The sequence below is a fragment of the Myripristis murdjan genome, chromosome 10, assembly GCF_902150065.1.
Source record: "Myripristis murdjan chromosome 10, fMyrMur1.1, whole genome shotgun sequence".
Classification (NCBI taxonomy): Eukaryota; Metazoa; Chordata; class Actinopteri; order Holocentriformes; family Holocentridae; genus Myripristis; species Myripristis murdjan.
Window position 1 is genome coordinate 6,506,001 of NC_043989.1, and position 21,391 is coordinate 6,527,391.

General features: G+C 43.0%; 1 protein-coding gene across 1 annotated transcript in view; it reads left to right on the forward strand.

Moving 5' to 3' along the window:
- Nucleotides 1–21,042, forward strand: part of fat2 (FAT atypical cadherin 2) — a 106,182-nt gene extending 85,140 nt beyond the window's left edge. The window contains exons 24-29 of the mRNA XM_030061765.1: nt 3,588–4,041; nt 6,742–6,895; nt 10,238–10,337; nt 10,525–10,670; nt 10,793–11,058; nt 20,234–21,042. Coding sequence (XP_029917625.1) covers nt 3,588–4,041; nt 6,742–6,895; nt 10,238–10,337; nt 10,525–10,670; nt 10,793–11,058; nt 20,234–20,730 — 1,617 coding nt within the window. The 3' untranslated portion in view covers nt 20,731–21,042. The remainder of the gene's footprint in view (nt 1–3,587; nt 4,042–6,741; nt 6,896–10,237; nt 10,338–10,524; nt 10,671–10,792; nt 11,059–20,233) is intronic.
- Nucleotides 21,043–21,391: the final 349 nt, after the last annotated feature.

Below are 21,391 nucleotides of genomic sequence, written 5' to 3' on the forward strand. Positions count from 1 at the left end.
TCCTGATTGTCTTCTCTCCGCGAGTCCCGCAGATTATCGCATGAAAAAACATATCATGCATACTTTTCCTTTATCTTGCTGCGGCAGATTGTTTCATGTATTTACGTATGCTAAATGCCTGATTGCATATCAGAGAGGCTGATAATCCTCCAGCCCCTCCCAAAGCTAAAAGTTAACATTCCAGAACGGATTACGAAGCCACAGATACAGGCCTGTTGTGTTTTTTTTTTTTTTTTTTTTTTTTTTCACTCCTTTTGCAGTGTAATCAGCTCATCGATGCCCTTTTAATTCATGTTGTGACGATCGCTGGCTCTGAACGCACCACGTGAGTCACGTGTTGCCCTTTCTGTCAAATTCATGCTGAGGGGAACAGTAAGACCACTCCAGGAGTCTTAATGAAAAGCTCGCTTCATTGCAGAGTTATTGATGTGTGTGTGTGCGTGTGCGTGTGTGTGTTTTTTCTTAAATTGCCAAGGGAAGAGAGGCAAAGATTCATCTACAGTGCTAGGTCTACTTTACCACATTAAAGGGGCAAGTTGAAATAGAATAATGAATCATTGTATTCTTTGAGACACATGAATAATTCTCTAAACAGGCAACAAAAAAAATAAATAAATAAAAAAAAAAGATTGATGTGGACTTGAAATGCTGCACGACGCCCCTCCCCTTGTGGATTCTTCTCATTTGTGTGACATCCATGTGCAAGCAAGTAAAATATGCAGTCATTTTGATTCTCTTTTGACGCTTCTCAAGGTTCTACCTCTTGGGTTTCGGGTCTTGGCACGTGCATGCAAAAAACGGGTCCCTGCCCATTTCATTGTGAGGACAAACGGCTTCAAAAGGAATTATTAAACATGGTCATCTGAAAAATCCCTCGGCAGTGTTTTTGTAATGACTTCAGAGAAACTTCCTGGAGATACAAGAGACAATTTGTGTGCACCCCCTCCTCTCTCGGGAAGCCGGCTCCTATGTATCTCAGGGCTTCGTGGAAAGCACTAAAGCTCATCAATATTCCAAGTTAAGACGCATGTCTTCAAAAAAAAAAAAAAAAAAGACTCTAAAATTTAAAGTTAAGGCCTATTTGCTGCTGCTAATTCTTTTTCATGTTGGCACACATCTTCCTCTAAGTCATCACCTTTGAAATGGAAATTGCAGCCGTTTGAACAAAAAGGCTGCCGCGGCGCGCCGTGCACAAGTAGAAAAGGTATCTTGTCAATAAAATGAAACAGCGTCTTACATGAGGAGTGACAGCTCAGATCTAAAGTGATCAAGCCTGAGTAGTTTCCAGATGTAACATGATAACAGCGATGCCGATGGAGTAATTAGCTCACCACCCTCGCCCCTCACACTCCGTGCACGAACAAAGTCAATTTACTTTCGTTTTTATGGTCTTAGCACACAGTGAGGAGCTGGCAGCGGGTTTGGCACCTTGCTCAAGTTAATAGGACTTGTGGTTTTTGCAGGGAATAAACTTGTGACCTTGTATTTAGCAGACGGTCTGTAAACAACTTGCTGACCCAGTTCAGGTAATGTGGGTCTGTGCCCGCAGAGCTTGGTGTGTTTGAAGTGCTTTGTATCCTAAACACCACGCTGAGGGTGAAGCTACTCCCTTTTTATCCAGTTTTATGTATGCACACCAACAATCCAAGTGAACCAGCTCAGTCATTACCAGGGTTGATGGTTGATAGAGAGCGGAGCTTTAATCATAACAGAGACTCAACAGCCCTCCTGCACTTTCTGCTGTTAGTTAAGTGCACGTGTGTGTGTGTACGTGCATGCACCATGTACATGCAGAATACATGTGTGCATACTGAAATTGGCTCAGCGTTGTTAACACATCGTGCAGGAAGCCCACAGCGGCCACAGTGGTGCTCAGAGTTGGTGATTTATGGAGTGATGAAGCGTTGATACTGTGGAGTTTCTGTCCCTGTGGGGATCGGCCTGGCTCGGTGCCAACGCTGCATCAGCTGTGCTGATACTGTAAAATTCTGAGTGAGTCAAGACTGTGCCACCTCTCTTCGAATATCCTCCATAAATCACACCAAATGTCACACCAAGTCATGTAAAATAGATTGGGGGATGCGGGCCGGGCGCCTCGGATGTCTTGAGCTTTCACTTTTTCCACCACCATCCCCTCCAGCGTCTCTACAGCAGCAACCCCACACTCCCCTCCCCCATTTCCTCTGTGCTGTTATTGATCCACATGGAGATTTCGCAGGTCCGTCCCCGCAAACAGATTCACCCACCCCGGGTTGTTTTTTCTCCGTCCCGGCAATGGGGAATCAAACAGCAACCTCTGACAGGGTTCGGAAACAGAAAACAATCTGCCATCACCCAGAGGACGGCCTCGCAGCGTGAATGCTCAACACCCTGTCAATGCTGTGCCTCAGAGCTGCATAGGAGCGGGGAAAAAAAAAAAGAAAAATACTCCAAGCTCCAGGAAAGAAAGAAAGAAAGAAAGAAAAAAAACCTTCTGCAGCAATTAAAGAGGCAAGAGCTAAGTGGATTGGTATCAATAATGCATCATGACCTATAGTGTCCGGTGGGGTAATGCTTGGCAATTTGCAATATACACACTCCATGTGTGTTTTTAATCGGGGAAATCTGAGGAGACTTCACATAAAGAAAACATGTAGATAAAAGATGAGGGGAAAGCTGCTGGCTTGTTAGTTTGCAGGAGCGCTGAGAGAGCAGGAATGGGAGAGGTTCACGCTGATGGTGTTGAACTGCTGAGTGAGTGGCTGTGACTCTTTGCACTCACATTGTACAGGGGGATCGCGACTAATGGCATGAGCTGACAACAAAATCGGATTTACAAGAAAAACAAAGCCACACACGGCAATGACTGTCTTCCACTGAAGGATGTACCGTATTGCAATTACTATAAATTTTGAAGCCGGTAGGTTTACTGAAGTGTGTTTTCACATGAGCAGCTTACTTAGCCGTCGCTGCATTACATTTTAAAGTGTGGCTGTGACAGAGTACCGCCAGGACTTCATCTGAAAACACTGAAAGTTAAGTTACATAGCTTATCCGGCAAAGAAATGTAAAAAAAATAAAAAAATAAAAATTACACTGACCTGCCACTAACATGTTGATTCATACAGTTTTTGTTGATATTTCAATATGTCGGTGATGGTTTACACTCATCCAGGTCATGGTATATCAACAGGCAACTTGACCTCTTCTTTCTCTCTCAAATAACCCTTTATTTCAATGCTTAATGTTTTATTTAACGTAATGCCCAGGTGCAGGTGGATTGGGAATACTGGTGAAAATGCAGAAATGCTGATTAGTGTGCACTGCCACTGTAAAAACATGAAGTATAGGTGATGTAAAATGAAGCAGAAGCATATGAAGTCATTTTATTACTTTATTTCCCACTACTTTATGAATTTTTTTATGACTTTTCTGGAATGATACATCACGGCTCATGATACAATTTTCCTCTGCGATCCCGTGTATTTTCACTGCCTTGAAACCGATGTGCGGTGCCGATTTTGACCGTTTTCAGCATCGTATCTGAATATGGACAGCTTGCTAACTCAACAACCAGCTCATTAATTTCTCTCCTTTCACCTCCCCAGCTGACCAACGGGGAGCTGCAGTTCAGGTACAGCTGCAGCAACGCCCTCACCGAGTCGCTGCTGGTCAGATCTGACCCGCTGTCAGACGGCCGATGGCACCACGCCCTGCTGGAGGTCAACTTTACCACCGTGAGGCTGACCGTGGACCAGCAGCACCCGGCCTCCACCGTCCTGCCTGAGCCCTGCCGCGTGATGCGCTCCCATGGTGCTTTGCTCTTCGCCTCTACCATTCAGGACTCCGTGCTGGACGCCGGCGCGCACCAGCATAATTTCATCGGCTGCTTGGAGGGCCTGGAGTTCAACGGGCAGCCAATCAGAGTCGGCGACGCGGTGGAGTGGACGGGCCCAGGGAGCAGGAGGGTGTTCGGGGTGTACCAGTGCTGTGGCACAGTGGGAGTGTGTGACAGCAACCCCTGCCAGAACGGAGGCGCATGTGAGGAGGACGCCAGCGGAGGTGAGTGCATCCCGTGGTTTGGATTAACAGAGTTTTAACACAAGAAAGACCAAACTAACCACCGTTTTGAGTTGGAGAACTGAGTTTTCTCATTTTTAAAACGTCCGATAACCCTCTCTAGACACATTTTCTGATTTTCTGAGAATGGTGCAACGAGACTGTCTTCGACCCCATTGGTCATTTGTACAGCAGCTTATTATGACCTCTAGTTACATTTTAAAGTTAAGCAACCTCTAGTGGTCCTGTAAATAACGACACTGTGGTGTTGTATTTAGAGAGTGACAAAGTCCACATTAACCCTGACCTCTTGTTAACCTTAACCCAGTATTTTTAGAGGCGAGTGAGCTAGTGAGGTCAGGAAACATCATATTCCTTTGGGTCATATTAGAAACTCTGTGGGGCGTGTTGGAGGGTAAGAACAAAAGTCGTATGTGGTCGTACGGATCGGAGGTTTCTCATCTTCTTAACTCTCCAAAAACACTGCTTCTTCTACTGTGACTTTTTTTATTTTCTCCTTTTCTGGTTTTGCAGCAGCTCTCACACTTTCTAGGTCAGGATCGCACAAGTATGTGCCATGAAGAGTTTTGAAGGTTTTCTCTCATCCACTGATTGATAACCACAGCTGGTTCCCTCACAGATAATAGTCATTCAAATCAGCTGCTGTCGTGTTTTGTTGGACTGGAAACCTTGACAGCCTGCTCTGTTAAAGGTCAACCCTAACTGATGAAGTGCCTCAGCTCTCGGCAAAACATAAAAGTAAAAGCAAAAATCTGAAGAAAGTTGGAGGCCTGAATTCTCCCATATGTGTTTGGATTATGCATCATTAAAAGATGGGGGACGCTGCCCTGTTTGACTCCCTCTGTTCCTTACGGTAGCAGCTGATAAGCACACCTGGAAATTTTCAGATAAAAAAAGGAAAGGAGCTTTGAAGTAATATTATTATTATTATGAATCTCTGTGAGATTCCAGCAGGAAGTCTGTGCAATATATCCTCACCCCCTGGGAAGGTGGATAAGAAATCAAACAAAAAGCTCAGGAAGATCCGGATCTCTGTGCATTGTCGGGACGGCGTAAACAAATGAACCCTAAGGCTGGTAATAGAGGCTACTGCCCGTTTCTTCCCACCAGGTTTGCCTGTTAGGTCACTGAACTCTTCATCTCTTATTCCCCTCTGTTGAGTTAAGAAAGAGTCCGCTGAGGCCACATGTGGTCGCGGGACGCGGGGTTGCATGGAGGTATTAGTTTTGCCAGTCACCATAAGGAGTTCATTCATCATCATCTCACACAGCATTTCAGGTGCACTTCCTGCACAAATTCCCGGATACGGTGTTGAAAAACAAACAGATATTATTTCCCAAAAGATCTTTCCAGGTCATGGAAATGTAATGAGCTTGGCTGCAGCACAAATATGAACCTTGGATTTGTTTGTTTGTTTGTTTTGTTTTGTTTTGTTTTATTCTCATTGCAGAGTATGAAATCATTGCACACTGAGACTGTCTTCGATTTCTTTCTGTGTGTCTTGAGGTAGTAAAATGGGGAGTGAGTAGAAGCAGAAAACAAGGTCGAAGGTCACTGAATGAGTTAAGGTCTTGGCCAGTACCGGCCTTTGTGGTTTTACACCGTACATCTCAAAAAACACCAAAAATTGAAAAGTTTCCATCCAAATTCAGATGTATAGCATAAGAAAATAGACAATGACTCTTATGAAACGATGTTTGATGAGTAAAACACATTATGGGTTAGTATTAAAGTTTTGAGTCATTTCAGGACAGTTGCTCACAAAGTAGGTAATAGCTAAAATTAAAAAAAATGCATATCCATCCATAAGAATTTTTAAAAACAGATTATTTTGCAAGCAAAAACTTTGCATCACTGTTGTGTCATACACATTTTTGCTCTACAGTACATCCTGAAGTGAAGTGCAGTCCCTTTAAAGAGACATTAACTCCCTTGGGAAACCATTAGAATTTTTTTTTTTTTTTTTTAAAACATTTTTCTGCCTTGACACACTGCATCTCCATAATCTCTCTGTACAAAATTGCCCATAAAAGGCTTTTAAATATCATTTTACAATCAGGAGGCACTTCACAATAATAGATGAGGAAAGACTAATTTAAGCCATTTAGTGTTAATTACTTGATAATCAAGCAATGGAAAAGTGTGAGAATGTGAATGTTGCTTTGAAGGAACATGATACCATTCATGATGGAATCATCACCCGTTATCGTTACTGGGTATTTAGGTTCATATACTCCTCAAAAACATAGCAGTCATAATTATATTGTGTTTTTCCCATTTATTTCTTCAAATTAACCAGAGAAAAATGTGGAAATGTGAGCTGTAATAAAATTCTGGCTAATTCTGCATATCATCACAGTGTGTGTCCTCTCTCCAGACATTTTTTGATAATAAACTCAATTGTAGCCTCTAGAAATATCTCAGTGCAAAGTCACATCATAGTTTGTCCAGTTAGCCACAGGAATAAGAAAAATGCAAGGTGCATTGCCAGTAGCTGTTTTTAACAGGACTAAAGAGCCTTAGGGTGAGTTTTTCCTTTGAACTTTGATGCACTCCCATGCTCCCTCACTATATCAAGTCGACCTCAACTCTCATTATTTAGCTCCCACAGGGGAAACTCACCACGGCTTTGATCAGTGCCTCTTGTCTCAGACGTCTGGCTGCATTTTATTTACTCTCCAGAGCCGCGCTGCAGGTGTGCCGGCCGCTTCCACGGCCCCCGCTGCGAGCTGGACGACAACCCGTGTGCCTCCCAGCCCTGTGCCCACGGTGGGGTGTGTGTGCCAAAGGCTCAAGGTTACATGTGCAACTGTTCGCAAGACATCGCCGGAGCGAGGTATACACTCACACACACACACACACACACACACACACACACACACTGAGTTAAATATCACATATCGATGTCGTCCACCTCTGAAATCAAAACTCACCCCAGCTGCAGCAAAAACAGTCTGAGAAACTGCACTGAAACTTCTTGATACATTTTATTCCCTTATTTTATTGTTCATTAATGTGTTTTATGAATTATTTCTTCTTTTAAAGGCAGCAATGTATCCTGGATAACCATGGTTAACCATGCTTTAAGGAGATGCTAAACCTAAAAGAAATTAATCTGCATCCCAGTGGAGAGTTTTAGTGCCCCATTATGTTCTAAATGGTGCTTCAAAAAATTTTTCGTCCGCCTCAGAATACAATTATGAGAGAATCCCTGAAACCGTCTAATTTGTTAAAGACGTTACATATCGGCTATTAGAACCTTTGCTTTGTTATGTGCAAGGGACTACACACACAAACACGCATGAACACACGCAGACATGCACAAAAACACACAAGTGAACGCAATCATGCTCTCACACACACACACACACACACCGGCGTAAACAAGATTAATACGAATACAATGCTTAATACAAGTTCCATTACAGGCCCATCACTTGCAGTGATGTATGTGCTGGCACTCCAAGAAACACACACACACACACACACAGGCCCACATTTAAGTAGATATGTGATGAGGCAAGTGCACACAAACATGGACAAATGCTCACACACCAGCGGTATTCCACTCACACACCAACACCCGACAAAGAGTGCAGTCACGTTCCAGTGAAATTACTGCAGCATTTGCATATTCCTGCTTTCATTAAGTCCGCCTGTGGAAATTGCGCTGCTCCTTATGGGTATTACAGTACCTGCAATCTATATTACCAGGGAGGGATTGATTAACTCCGTGTGTGAGAATGGACGACCACTGGCTGTTGGTGTGTGACTTTTAAAAGCACACATGTGTCATTATGCAGTGGTGTTATTTTGACACAGTCCTAATGTTTTTTATGCATGCCGTGTCACGTCACACTCGCTTGGTGCGCCGGACAGAATTGTTTCGCAGCAATAAAACCCCAGACCCGCTGCCTGCATGTTCAATAAAGCATGGAAACACACATTCGTGCTGTATTGACACATTCTTCACATGTGTTTTGATATTGCGAGCGTGTGTGTGTGTGTGTGTCTACATGTTTCACTCCTTGAATTTCAGCCATAAGATATCCCACAACTCCATCAGCCCTCTACTTTATATGTTCAGTTTTTCAGACATCCCAGTGCCTTATTGACCTTTCTGACCTTTCATATGTCGGCCTGTTAACATCAAAAAAACACAAATTCAGGGTCTATAAACTAATTTTCACCATTTTTAGTAGCCAGACGTCCTCATCACTTTTAAGCATCCTCTGGAAACACTCTCATTGTGTAATCGCAGCGGCGTTTTCTTAAATGCCGTGCAAAACAATGAAGATGTTTTCATAATCTGCATGTGTTTTGTGTCTATGTGTGTGTGTTTTCTGAAGCTGCAGTGTGATGAGCTCTCAGGGCCACCATACAGAGCAAATTTTGGAAACACACGGCAAATATTACGTGGAAAAAAATGACAGAAATTATCATCATCATTATCATTGATGATAATAATAGTCAGCGTCACCATTTATACAATGTCATTTACTTATAACTGCAGTTTTATTGATGTAAACTTTTGTTCACAGTTACAAGATGACACCAAACGATTAAAACAGTGACATAAAATATAAATGAAGGAAACAGACAATTATGAGAACACAATAAAAGACAACAGGAAAGAAAAATAAAACAAGTGAGATTTGAAACAGACACATAATTTTATATCATCTTTGACTACAAATCCATTTTTTTTGTCAATTTTGTCAACTGTGAAACATGCAAATATATTCTGAGTTATTTCTGTAGTGTGTTTCTTGCAGCTTGAGAAGTGTGAATAAAACAATAACAAATAATTTGAAGTTATATCTTGTCAGTGACTGTGATGGCAGTGCATAGTGGCACATGGTACAGGACCTCAGCTCCTCACATATAGACGGGAGGCTATAAATACCACCCTGCATGTACATATATTCAGCAATCTGTCACCGCCTGCATGTAGGAAGTTGCAGTCATAGGTGAGAGTCAAACAGTGCTTTGCAGAAAGGATACAGACACATATAGAAGACACCCAAAATTAGATATTAGGCAAGACTGAGACTCTCTAACACTCCTGACACGCTGCACTCCTAATCCAATGAAATATTTTGCTCTGCAGCTGCTGAAATTCATTTTTAGTTGGAGTCAACACTTGGGAAATGAGTGAACACCAGGGTTTCTGTAAACTAAAATGAAAGGGTTTTATCAGTACCATTGCAATGTCACTTAGCAATCAGCGCTGTGCCAGTAGCTCCTGGGGGGATTTGTTTCATGATTAACAGAGAGGTGCAGTGAAACACTCAGTATTGGCAGCCAAATTTAACCATCACTCCCGAGCCAAGGTGGCAGCCTGTGTGCCGTCCCGGTCTTCCCACGTTGTGAAGCCGCACTGGCAGTCGATAGCAGCTGGCAAGTCAGGGCAAACTGTGTGGAAAGAAAGTGCGACTTCTATTTTATCATAAAGTCAGAATGGAAGGCGGAAAATGCGAATGCACGCATGTTGTCATGTGAAAAGTCCAGTTTTGGTCGTTTTAATGCTTTCATTTGAGTTGAGGGAACACATCCTGAGAAATATCACTGCCTTAACCCTTTATCAGGCAAGTGACTATTTTTGGTAATTTCAGAAATTTTACATATCACGCCCATCCCCTGTCTCAGTTAGTTCAATAATTATTTGGTCTTCACCCAGCCAATCAGCAAAGATCGCTCTACATCCCAGGTCACATGATTGTGGCATTTGACCAATCTCATTGGCCTTGATTTTCTATAGGAAAATGAAAATTTTAGAAAAAATTTATAAAAGTAATAAAGTCCTGTCATGTTCACTAATAACAGTCTAGGGTTGTTTTTTTGAATTTCAAAGTATTTCAATGAGTGCCCTATAAAGGGTTAAGGCTCACAAATCCTTTTCAAAGCCAACTTTATAAATGAAAAATGCACGGTAATCCAGCGAAACAATGCTGAAGCAGGACAAAAAAAAAAGTTAAAAAGAATAAGGATCAAATTTAGTCTATGTTTTTGGAGGTACAAGGTTTCCACTTAATAGCAATATCTTAATGCTGAACATATACTGTGATATACTCAAAAGCATTATGCATGCACACACTAGAAATCACCAGCAATGAGCATTAAAGCCCATCTGTTTGCCTCCAAATCCTCTAAACCCGCCCTCCCTCACTTCCAACAGGTGCCAGAACCTGATTGACGGCTGTTCGCCCAATCCGTGCCCCGGAGGATTTGACTGTAAATTTTCTGACGGCTCCATCCACTGCGACCCCCTGCCTCAGGTCAGTCCGGACCACAAACATGTTTCGCATTACTTTTGCATTGCTATTTTTTATATTTTTAAGTATCATAACCCAAACACTTCCATAAGTACCAGATATTTGTGTCTCTAACGTTTTTCACATTAAATCCGTATCTGCTGTACCTTCAATCACACGTAATCAATCGACCTATCTATCCATCGATCAGGTATCTCCGGTGATCGGCTATGTGGAAATCATGGAGATCAGTGCCAGCGTGCTCGGTTTGCTCTTCTTGGTTGGCATCTTTGTCTGCGTCAGGAAACGTTACGTCCAGCAGAAGAAGAAGCCCGTTTGCGTCCAGGACTCCAACGGGTAAGACCAAAACCACGGCTTTTCATTCACACACACTTTATATTGAGTGTCTTGAAAATGGCAGTGATATGTTCATGGGAGCCTTTCGTTTTATTTGCTCTTTCCTTTGATCTGCCCCACAGCTACTTCCAGCCCAGTCTGGCCAAGAGCATCAACCAGGAGGTCAACCCCATCGAGATGAGCTCATTGGTCGGTTCCAGCAACGACCTCGACCACACGCCGTTCCGCTCGCTCCGACCCTGCAGCCAGATCGGCTCATCGGGGGTTTCCTCCCCAAAGACGCAGGGGCCGGTGGTGTGCAGCGTGGCCCCCAACTTGCCCGTGCGGCCGCCATCCATCTCCGACAATGACTCCATCAGGAAGAACAACTGGGACATGGACTATGAAGGTGTGTGTGTGTGTGTGTGTGTGTGTGTGTGTGTGTGTGTGTGTGTGTGTCTTTGAAAAAAGAGTGTGTGGGAGATTGAGAGAATGTGTGTGTGTGTGTAAGCGAAAGAGAGAATTAGTCTGTGAGAGAAAGGAGTGTGTTTGTGTGTTAAATGATGCACCAGGGACACATGGATGTGATTGGTGTCTAAATTAAAGGAACAGTTCACCCAAAACAAACAAAAGCAGTTTTCTCTCTTATCCCTAGTGCAGTCTACCCTTCCAGATATATGTATATATATATATATATATATACATATATATATATATTTGTAATGTGATTTCATGAGATTTTCAGTTTGCTATGATTTCCTCCATCCCCCAGTACCCAAATAAAATGGAGCTGGTTGGCTGATGGTTTGTCAAATATATTCATGTGAAAAACTCAACAAATGGAAAACTGAGTGTGCTCACCTGGAAGAAGAAAAACTTTTTCTTTTTTCACTTCACTAGATCACTCCTCGAAATACTTGGATCCACACTCAGCATGGATAAATTATTAATATTTTTTTGTTAAATTATTTTTTTTAACATGCCATAATGTACCAGCAAATGCTCTTTCCAAAAAAGATCCTTGCACAGGAGGCAAGGATCTTTTTTGTTTCTTGTGTGAACTGTTTCTGTGCTTGATGGGACAAAATACCAAAACCTTCCTTCCTCCTGTCTGAAAGTTTTTTTTTTCTTTTTTAAGATAGTGTCAGAAGCCCAGGTTTTTCCTCTCCTTCCATTCTTGTAAAGAAATGAAAAACGATTTCACAGAGTGAGATAATCCATCACAGTCAGCACAAAGCCTTCATTCGGTTTGGCCAAAGTTCGTCTGTTTTATCCCTCGTCCCGTTCTGCCAAAGTTGAGCGCTGCGTTACGTTTTTGCTCCGCTTCCTGTCACCCGGCTGACACCCGCAGGAAGAAACTCAGGTCTCCTCCAGGAAATAATCCCTCAGAAACATGTTGCATTACTGACTTTCCTGTCAAACCCATGTCTTTATTCAGGCGCTCTTCTATGTTTGACACCCATGAATAAATGTAAAAAAAAAAAAAAAAATCCAATTACATGTGGCATGCATTGCAAAATGATTTTGGGGCGGAATATAAACTAGACGAGGAGAGGAGAGGTAAATGGGCTGTAACTCTAAATGACACCGGTGTTAAAGCCGAATTGTATGATTGAGTCATTCAAGGTCATTGTAAGTACGTTTTTAATTGCGGCAGGAGGCAGCGGCCGGCCTGCAGAGTCTGTCAGCATGCAACACTGATTAAACATCCACACATGAGGCTGATTGGACGCAACTCCGCGTGGAAATAAAATGATTTCCCTTTCGTTTCATCTCCATCTCTCGCAGTATAGCTCGCTCACTCTCGTCTCCCCCCCTTGTTCTGTACGTCTCTCCCTTTCTCTTGATCTGACGCTCCTTTATTCACATTTATCTGCATCTCACCTCCCTCTTTTGGTTATCTCCCCCTCTCTCTTCTTCTTTAGTCTTATCTGCCCCTCTCTCCATCCCTCACTCGCTCTGTGATCCTCTACCCGTCTCTCTCTCTCTCTCTCCCCCTCTCCACCTGTCTCTCTGCCCCCTTTATCACTCCCTAACCCTCGATCATCCTCTCTCGCCCCCTCTTTTGTTCTCTGTCATGTTCTCTCTCCCTTTTCCTCCTTTTATGCCCCCCTCCCTTTTTTTTATATGTGTCAGATCAATACAGTCAAGCCATGACTCATACATCCACTGCTGTGTTCTGCGCTACGACAGATGAAGAGAGGCAGATCAGGCTTCCGTCATGCCATCAGTCCCCAGGCAACGGCAGTCTGACAGGTCATTCATCTGGATGACCTTATCCAGAGAGAATAAAGGACACATCCCTGCAGTTTTCCGCTTGTTACGAGGCTGATGTTGTCAAAGGGCAGGGGTGCGGCCGAGTTTTAGCGTGAATCTTCTCAGCGGTTGCGGCTCCCGAGGCTCCGAACCTGAGGTGGCGTTAACTTGCCCTTCCAAACAGTATTTAATATATATATATATATGTTGAGCCGGTTAATTGTTGTAAAACAAACAGAGACCATAAACGGAGGTTGTTAAAGGGCAGTGCACTTTCATCTCAGAGGTCAAACGTGCTTTCACTTCATCCAGCCGCAGTGCTTCTTGAGCATTTCGGCTTGAATCCCAGTAAAAACGAAGCGATGCCTGGCTTGCACGCTGCTTCACTGATAAATTACTGGGAAAAAAAAAAAAGATTACAGCCATAAGAAACATAGAAACACAGCTGAATTTCAGCACTCAGATGTGCATTTTCTTTGCTCCATGTCAGCGCTTCTTAAACTTTTCGGTTCATGACCCTCCGAAGTTGTGAAGACAGATGCGAGAGTGTTTGTGCAGGATGTCGGAGTCTGACACTAAATTATTCGTGCAGGATGTTGAATTTTGATGCTAAATTATTCATTGGATTCTCATACTCTTTACTTGAAGCTGTTATGTGATTAATTATTGGAAAAGGCATATGTTGTTAATGAAGAGGCTGATTAAATCTTTAATTTAAGATTCTAATTGATTCTAGTTGATTTCTGATGAGGCCTACTGGTGAAAAAACAGCTGGAGCCGGTTTTTGATTTGCGTTTTTTTCTGGCGACAATATTTCCCACAGAGAACTTTATTAAGTAGCGACAAGCACCGCTACCGTCTTTTAACACGACTTAAAAATTAATATCTTTTAAAGGCAAGGCAAGTTTATTTGTATAGCACAATTTAACACAAGGTAATTCAAAGTGCTTTACAGGGACATTAAAAGCAATGAGACACAATTTAAAACAATAAAAACAGTCAATTAACACATTAAATTAAAATAAAACATTAAAAAGAATCACAGGGTGGAATTAAAAAAAGAAAAGGCAAATAAAACAATAAACTAAAAATGAGAACTTTGAAATAAAACAGAAGATGCAAATAAAACAATAAAAGACATAAAGATGTATTACAGGTGTCATACAGGTGACTTTATTTGTACAGCACCTTTTATACAATAATTGAATGATAGTGATAATAAAAGCCATGAATGGGATGAATGTCCTTGAATGGGGAAGGTGGCTAAATTTCAGTACTTTTTCAGTACATACATCTCGCGTTGAATTTTAACACTTCGAGACTTTAGCAGGATGTTTGACGAATGGTGCACATTTTAAACGTGGAATACAACACAATTTCAGCTCACAGACGTACTTTCGCAAAACCCTAAATCAGTGATGCTCAATCTTTGTCGCTCCTGACTTCCAACACTGAAGCAAATTCCTCACCGCAGGATCAAACGTGCAGTGCATTCTGACATTAAATGATTTTTCTATTTTCCCTTTGGTGTCTTTTTCATTGATTAGTTGTTGCAAGCGGCCCAGTGACTGCAGAAAATCATTGTCAAGTTAAATGCAATTAGTGCATAGATTACAAACAAGTCACAAGCTCTTTTTTGCATTTAGTGAGTCATTGTGTTGCACTGGGAGCTGCCCAGTATAATCACAGTCTTCCACTGTTGACCTGTGAGCCGCGGCTGCTGTAGATTAATGCCTTGCTCAAGGGCACTTCAGCAACACTGCACTTTTTTTTTGACAGAAAGTGGACCAAGTCTCATTGACTTTCCTCACTAATATGCTCCCAGCTGGTAAAGTAAAGAAAAAAAAAAAAAAAAAAAAGCTTTTTAAACTTCTCAGCCGCCATCGTCCTCCCAGCAGTGAGGGGGGGGGGGAGACAAAACCCATTCGTTAAGTGAACAAAGTAACTCTACCATTCATTATCGATGTTGCAGCCCATGGCGCCGCCGAAATCACAGACTCTCCAGCTCTCTCGCCTCTCTGTTCTCCCGCCTCAGAAAAAGAAACTGCACTTCTCAAATATTTATTGAACTCTTCAAAGCCTGGAAGTAACATAAGTTAAGTCTCTAATTGCGGCGTGGCTGCCCCTCGCTCGCTCGCTCTGGCTGTCGGCGGCGTTGGATGATGCCGGGCGGACCGAAGGTAGCCTGACAGACGCTTTGATCTCGACAGCTTGGAAACAACTCGTGTTTTGTGATGATGCACGTTCTCTCTCTCTCTCCTTCTCCTTCCATCGTTCCACTCAATGGGCTTTTTCTCCCCTGACGCACTAATTATCTCTCTCTCTCTCTCTCCTTTCTCTGTCTTTTGTTCTCACCTCTCCAAATTCTGTCTCTCCCCTCCTTCGTCTTCGTCAATTTGTCTCTCTCGTCCTTTTGTCCTTCTCTGTCTGTCTCCTTTCAGTTTCTGTCTCTTGCCTCTCATTCTGTCCTTCTGTCCCTTCTTTCTCTCCATCTCTGTTTCTCGCTCTTTCTTTTCTCCTCCTTTGTCTGCCTCGCTCACTTATCTCCTGTCTTTCTCCTTTCATTTTCTGTCCCGTGTCTCTCATTCTGTCCTTCTGTCCCTTCTTTCTCTCCATCTCTGTTTCTCGCTCGCTTTCTTTTTCATCTCCTTTGTCTGCCTCGCTCACTTATTTCTTGTCTTTCTGTCTGTCTGTCTCTCTCTCCCTCTTTCCACCTGTCTGTCACTGTCTGGCTTTCCATTTCATTGTTTTCTCTCCCTCCTCCTCCTCCTCCTCCTCCTGTCTCTGTCTTTTAAGTGCATTTTTCTCCCTCCTTCCCTCTTTCTTATTCTCTGCGCCTCTCAATCACTCCTACAATAACATCACCCTCAGTCTGCTTAGTATTCTCAGTAAATGGGCGTACGAGGCAGGATACCTTTTAGTGCCGTCTTGTTCGAGCAAACTACATAATGCGTCTGCCTTGTTAGCTTGAGATTTTGGGAGTGAAGGGCAGGAATTTAAAGTGGCAACCTTCGAGATCCTCATCGGCTTTAATTTTTTATTTCATCTCTATAGCTTTGGTGCTAAGCGCCCATCGCCGCGGTGCTTCTGCATCACAGCCAGAGCCCACCTGTCAATCTTTCTCCTCGGAGGAAGATGCCCAGAGAAAGACGGAGTTTGAATTTCAATCGCATCAGTTCGACCGATAAGAAACTAAGGGCCCTTTCTTGCGCCAGACTCCCTAAACCCGTTATTTAGGGATTTAGCATTGCGCAAGAGGCGTTCCCCCGCAAAAGTTGCTATCTTGTGCACCTCCCGCTATCCGCAAAACACCTGCGCTACCCGCTATATTATGCATAGGCGTGTTTTGGGCATTACGCCAGTTAAACCAATCAGTGTGCCAGGTGCCATTGCCTTTAAGGGCAGGATGCGCTATCCTAAATCCTAAATCCTAAATCCTAAACCCGCGATGGAGAGAGGGAGGTAGATTTTCTCAGGGCTTCTACTGAGGCTAAAGCAAGTTGGCTTTATATATATATATATACATATGATATATTATATTATAGGCGAGTTAATTCGGGAGGTGGAGCCACATGTGTCCAAGTGGACGTGTCACAAGGTTGTACTGATTGAGTAAAATCCCCGGGCCACACCACAGACACACGAGGCAGAGGTGGAACTATGTGTAAACTAATTTATTGACAAGGTAGATTGGGCAAATAAAATATTAAAAATAAAAATCTAGCACAGCTGCTGGCCTATGATAAAACAATAAACCGTGCTGGCGTAAGTGTCCAATTAAAACAGTCTTTCCTCTAAACAGTCTATATGAGTAATATACTCAGTCCATTCCGGTGGTGTCCCGTTATCAGTCCGACCGTGTGCGTGGCGAGGCTCCGTCGGGGCAGCATTGAAGCCGCCTGGGCGCACTCTCGTAAATAGCCCAAACTTTAGGGATATCCCTAAAGTGTGTGCGCAAGATAGCAACTTTAGGGATAGCGCATGAAACACGCCCACGGACACACCTCCAGGCGCAAATGACGGAGTCGGCATAACGGATAGCGGGTAGCGTGGGCGCAAGATACCGTTTAGGGATAGCGGAAGTTCCTAAATCTAAGTTCCTAGAAGTTCCTAAATTTGCGGGTAGCGGGTAGTGGCAGTGGGTAGCGGGTGGCACAAGATAGGGCCCTAAAAGTCCTATCACTGATGCGATAATTTCAATGTTTATTAGTTTTTTTTTGGTGCATTAAAGGAGAATTCCAGCCTAAAACACATTAGCAGTGTTTAAAAACGGAGTTTGGCGACTTATGTTGTGTTTCTGGGGCCTTTTGGTTGTTTAAACCTCTAATTATGTTTTTTTTTTTTTTTTTTCCATTGGTGAACACATAGAGAGCAGAAAGAAGTGAGCTCCGTGTGTTTGTTTAACATCGCTGCAAGTCTACAAAGAAGCCCGTGCTCTTTTATTTTTAAATCATAACTCAACCGTTGTAAAAGATTTCCGTTTTAGATGAATGATTTTTTCCACCTTGTTAGACAGAATTCAAGCTGTGCAGGGATTTCCTCTTAGTCACTTTACAGGCTACTGGATGGATTCACTTTTGGCCACAGGATAACAGAAATGCAACATCAAACAACAAAACGGCACCGGTAACACAGGGTACATCATCAGTCTGAGGTTTGAAATGGTGAAAATGTGTTTTAGGCTAGAATTTGTCTTTACACAAATAACCATAATACATCCGCAGGGCACCAGTAGGCTTGTTGATCGATACCAGTGATGTGAATGAATATTTCACCAGGCACTGAGACTTTTGCCTTTCGAAAATTTCAAAAACAGTAGTAGTAGCAGTGGTGGTTGTAATAGTGGCAATACTAAGCGTGTATGAAAGAAAACAGATCATTTATAGCTCATGTTATTTGCTGTAGCAGATTGGGGAAACCAAAAATGAAACGAGACTAATTCACATATGAGAATCGGTGCGGCAATGCCAAGCTGGATCATTCAGGCAGATTTTCAGATTTGTGCAGGATGGTGACGTATCTGCATGACCTGTATGTGTGCGAGTGTGTGTGTGTGTGTGTGTGTGTGTGTGACATACTGTACCTGATAGGTGTGTGTGTGTGTGTGCGTCACTGTGTTGAAATGCCAGGAGCATACACACAATAGGTGCTCAACAATAGTGCACAGAGATGGTCTGAGACGGCGAGCAGAGGAGCCACGCCGACTCCGAGCTGTGACGAGAGAAAAACTGACACGCGGAGAACAATGTGTTGTATAGGCGCTCCGGAGAGAGGGAAAAATAACGAAATAACCAAAGCATGAGTCACTGCAAGGTCGCAAGCTGAGTTCGCCGGGATCAGACCGAGAGAAACAACTGCTTACCTGCCAATCACTCACCTCTCTAAATCTGAGGAAACTGTCTGGCAGGTCTGATCTTTCAGTCAGGATTAGCGCCTCGAAAGGACGTGGTTTATCCCCAAATAAATATTTCAAGGGCGGGGACTTAATTTGAGATTAGCAATAGTGGAATAGGCTACTTAAGCGATTATTTGTTAAAAAGAACATGCAGGGGGGCACATAAACAGCCAGCAGAGCTTCTCAGAGAAGTTGCTCTCGAATGTGTGTTGGTTTTCACTTGATTGTAATTCTGTTGATCCACTAAACGAAGATTATTGGGCTTTTCGTATTCTTTAGAAGTCACTCGGGATAAAAGCGCGGGTTAAAACCAGAAAATGTTAATGTGACTGTGGTAAATTAAAGACGCTAAGCCCTCTTTTATACCCTTTCCACCTTCCGTTTTACTAATCAGACCCCGGCTGCTTGAAATGTAAAAGAATTTTGTTTAACATGCAAATAGTTGAATGCGGTTTGATCTCCCTCCCAGCTCCAGTCCTTCCAGCGTCCCCCCAAGTTTTCGGGTGTTCAAGTATTGATCTTCCAGTGACAATTACTTAGAGTGAAGAAGCCTTGATTAAAGTTGTTTGTCCTTCCGGAGAGCTGATATGGCTCTGCCGCGGCTGGTCCAAACCATCTGAAATGTTAAATAGAGTCTAATGGGTGGGCGTTTATGAAGAAACACTGGCGGGCTGATGTTTTTCACGCTGTCTGAGCTAAGTGAATACTGGCAACGGGCTGCGTGTCGTGCTTTTAAGTTGGGGGAAAAGAGTTAGCACTTGGCATCATAATGCATTACAAACATTATAATATTAGAGGCAGCAATCATTTTTTCTCACCCTCAGGCAAACACTTGCAAATTACAATGCATAACGTGCAATAATGTGCAATATAGGACAACAAATCAGATCAAATATTCAATTTCAATATCTCTTAAATACAGCTGTCCCTCGCTATAACGCGGTTCACCTTTTGCGGCCTCGCAGTTTCGCAGATTTTTTTTAGTGCAATTTTTTTTTTTTTTTTTTTTTTTTTTACAGCGCATTGTGTTCTGCATCCTGATTGGCTAAGGGAATGTAGACCATTGTCAGTCAATCTCCTCTGTGCCGTGTCTCCTGTACAGTATAGAATGCGTTCATTCTATAATACTGGACTTATTTTTCTACGAAGGTTTGAACTTTGAGAGTTTAAACAAGAGAGAAAAGTGAGAAAATGTTAATGCCTGTCTGAGAAAAGTGTATAAAGTGTGTAGTGAGGGGTTTTACAGCCTTAAAACATCTAGAATAATTGTAAAAAATAAATAAATAAAGCTGACTACTTCGCGGATTTCGCCTATTGCGGGTTATTTTTAGAACGTAACTCCTGCGATAAACGAGGGACCACTGTACTATATCAATATCAATATATCAATATCAATATATATCTTTATTTGTCCCCAATGGGGCAATTAGTTCCGCAACAAAGGGAGCACACACAACAAAAAATACAAACACGCATGACATTGGGGAAAAAAAAAAAAAAAAAAGAATCAATAAATGGTCACTTGAATTTGAGAGATCATCATTAAAAAAAAAAGGAATAAATAAATGGTCACTTGAATTTAAGAGATCATCATTAAAAAAAAAAAAGGAATAAATAAATGGTCACTTGAATTTAAGAGATCATCATTAAAAAAAAAAAAAAAGAATAAATAAATGGTCACTTGAATTTGGAGATCATCATTATGAATTTGGGAGACTATTCCACCTATCTACCTTTTCCTCCTGGCATTTAAAAGAGAAACTGCAGAGGGTACAAAGGAGTGCTTATATCTACTATATATATATATATATATATATATATATATATACTTACTGACTTACTTACAATGTTGTGAACAGACAAGGTTATCAATAAAAATAACAAGATCTCTGTTGGATATGCTCATGTTTCTGTCTCTCACCTGTTTCCCCAGTTTACCCAGCGGACCCCGACTACTATGGCCGCCCGACGGTGCAGGAGTTCCCCCAGTTTGACATCGTGGAGGACACCTACTCCACCTCCACCGTGGACTCGCGCAGGAACTCGCGATTCGGCGGCTTCCCCTTCCCGCTGGAGCGCTTCGACCGCCGCGCCCCGCTGCCGCCGTGCTACAGCAACCAGAACCTGGACGACTTCCTGGGTCCCGACGGGCTTCCCCTGCCCAGCTCGCAGTGCCCCAACGAGTACACGGCCATCAGCTACTACCCCACGCAGCACACCCGCAGCCTCGACAACGTCTCGGGGGGCTACAAGAGACTCAGCATGCGTCTGAGCGTGGCCATGCCTTCGTACGCCGAGCAGACCAGCCCGCCGCCTGCGCCCAACCCCGCCCAGCCCCAGACCCGCCCGGCCCGGCAGAACTCACGCAGCTGCGACGGGTCAGACATGGTGGAGAGCGATTACGGGAGTTGCGAGGAGGTCATGTTTTAAGGCGAAGGCTGGGTTTGAAACTTTATACCGTAGCCCCCCTACCTACCTGGATCCATTTCGTGGCAGTTTGTGTCCCATCTGGTCAATATTCACTTCACTCAGTTGGATAGCGGAACATAAGATGATGCAAGTGAACGCCATCTATCCTCTGTTAACCCGAATTTAAGGCAGCTTTGTGTACAAGCACACTTTTAACCACTGAGCAGCGTCTCCGCGGCCTCTCAGAGCGAGAGCCGAGTCTCTTTTCGCCCTGGTGGAGATGAAAGCATCGAGTGAAATAGTGCTTATGATGTCTTTTTATTTGGTTTGCTTTTTTTTTTTTTTTGTCGAGTAGCGCTGCCTCGCTGTGCCAGACTAGACGGGGTAATTCAGCCCTCCTCGGTTCCATTCGCACAGGAAGTTCAGCAGAAGTTCATTGTCGTCTGAGACACACTGAGAGCACTCTTTGTTATAGGTTGTGAATTGTGAACAGTGTTACTGACTGTAGACTGTTTCAAAGTAAAGTATAAAAAAAAAAAAAAAGTAAAGCAGCATGGGAGAATCTCTCTCAGAAGACGAAAAAGCCTGCTTCTGGAAACTTGCTCAAACTCACAGGCCATCGACACACTGTTTAGCAGACTGTTTCTCCCGCGTTTCACCTGTCAATCATTTGTCTGACACA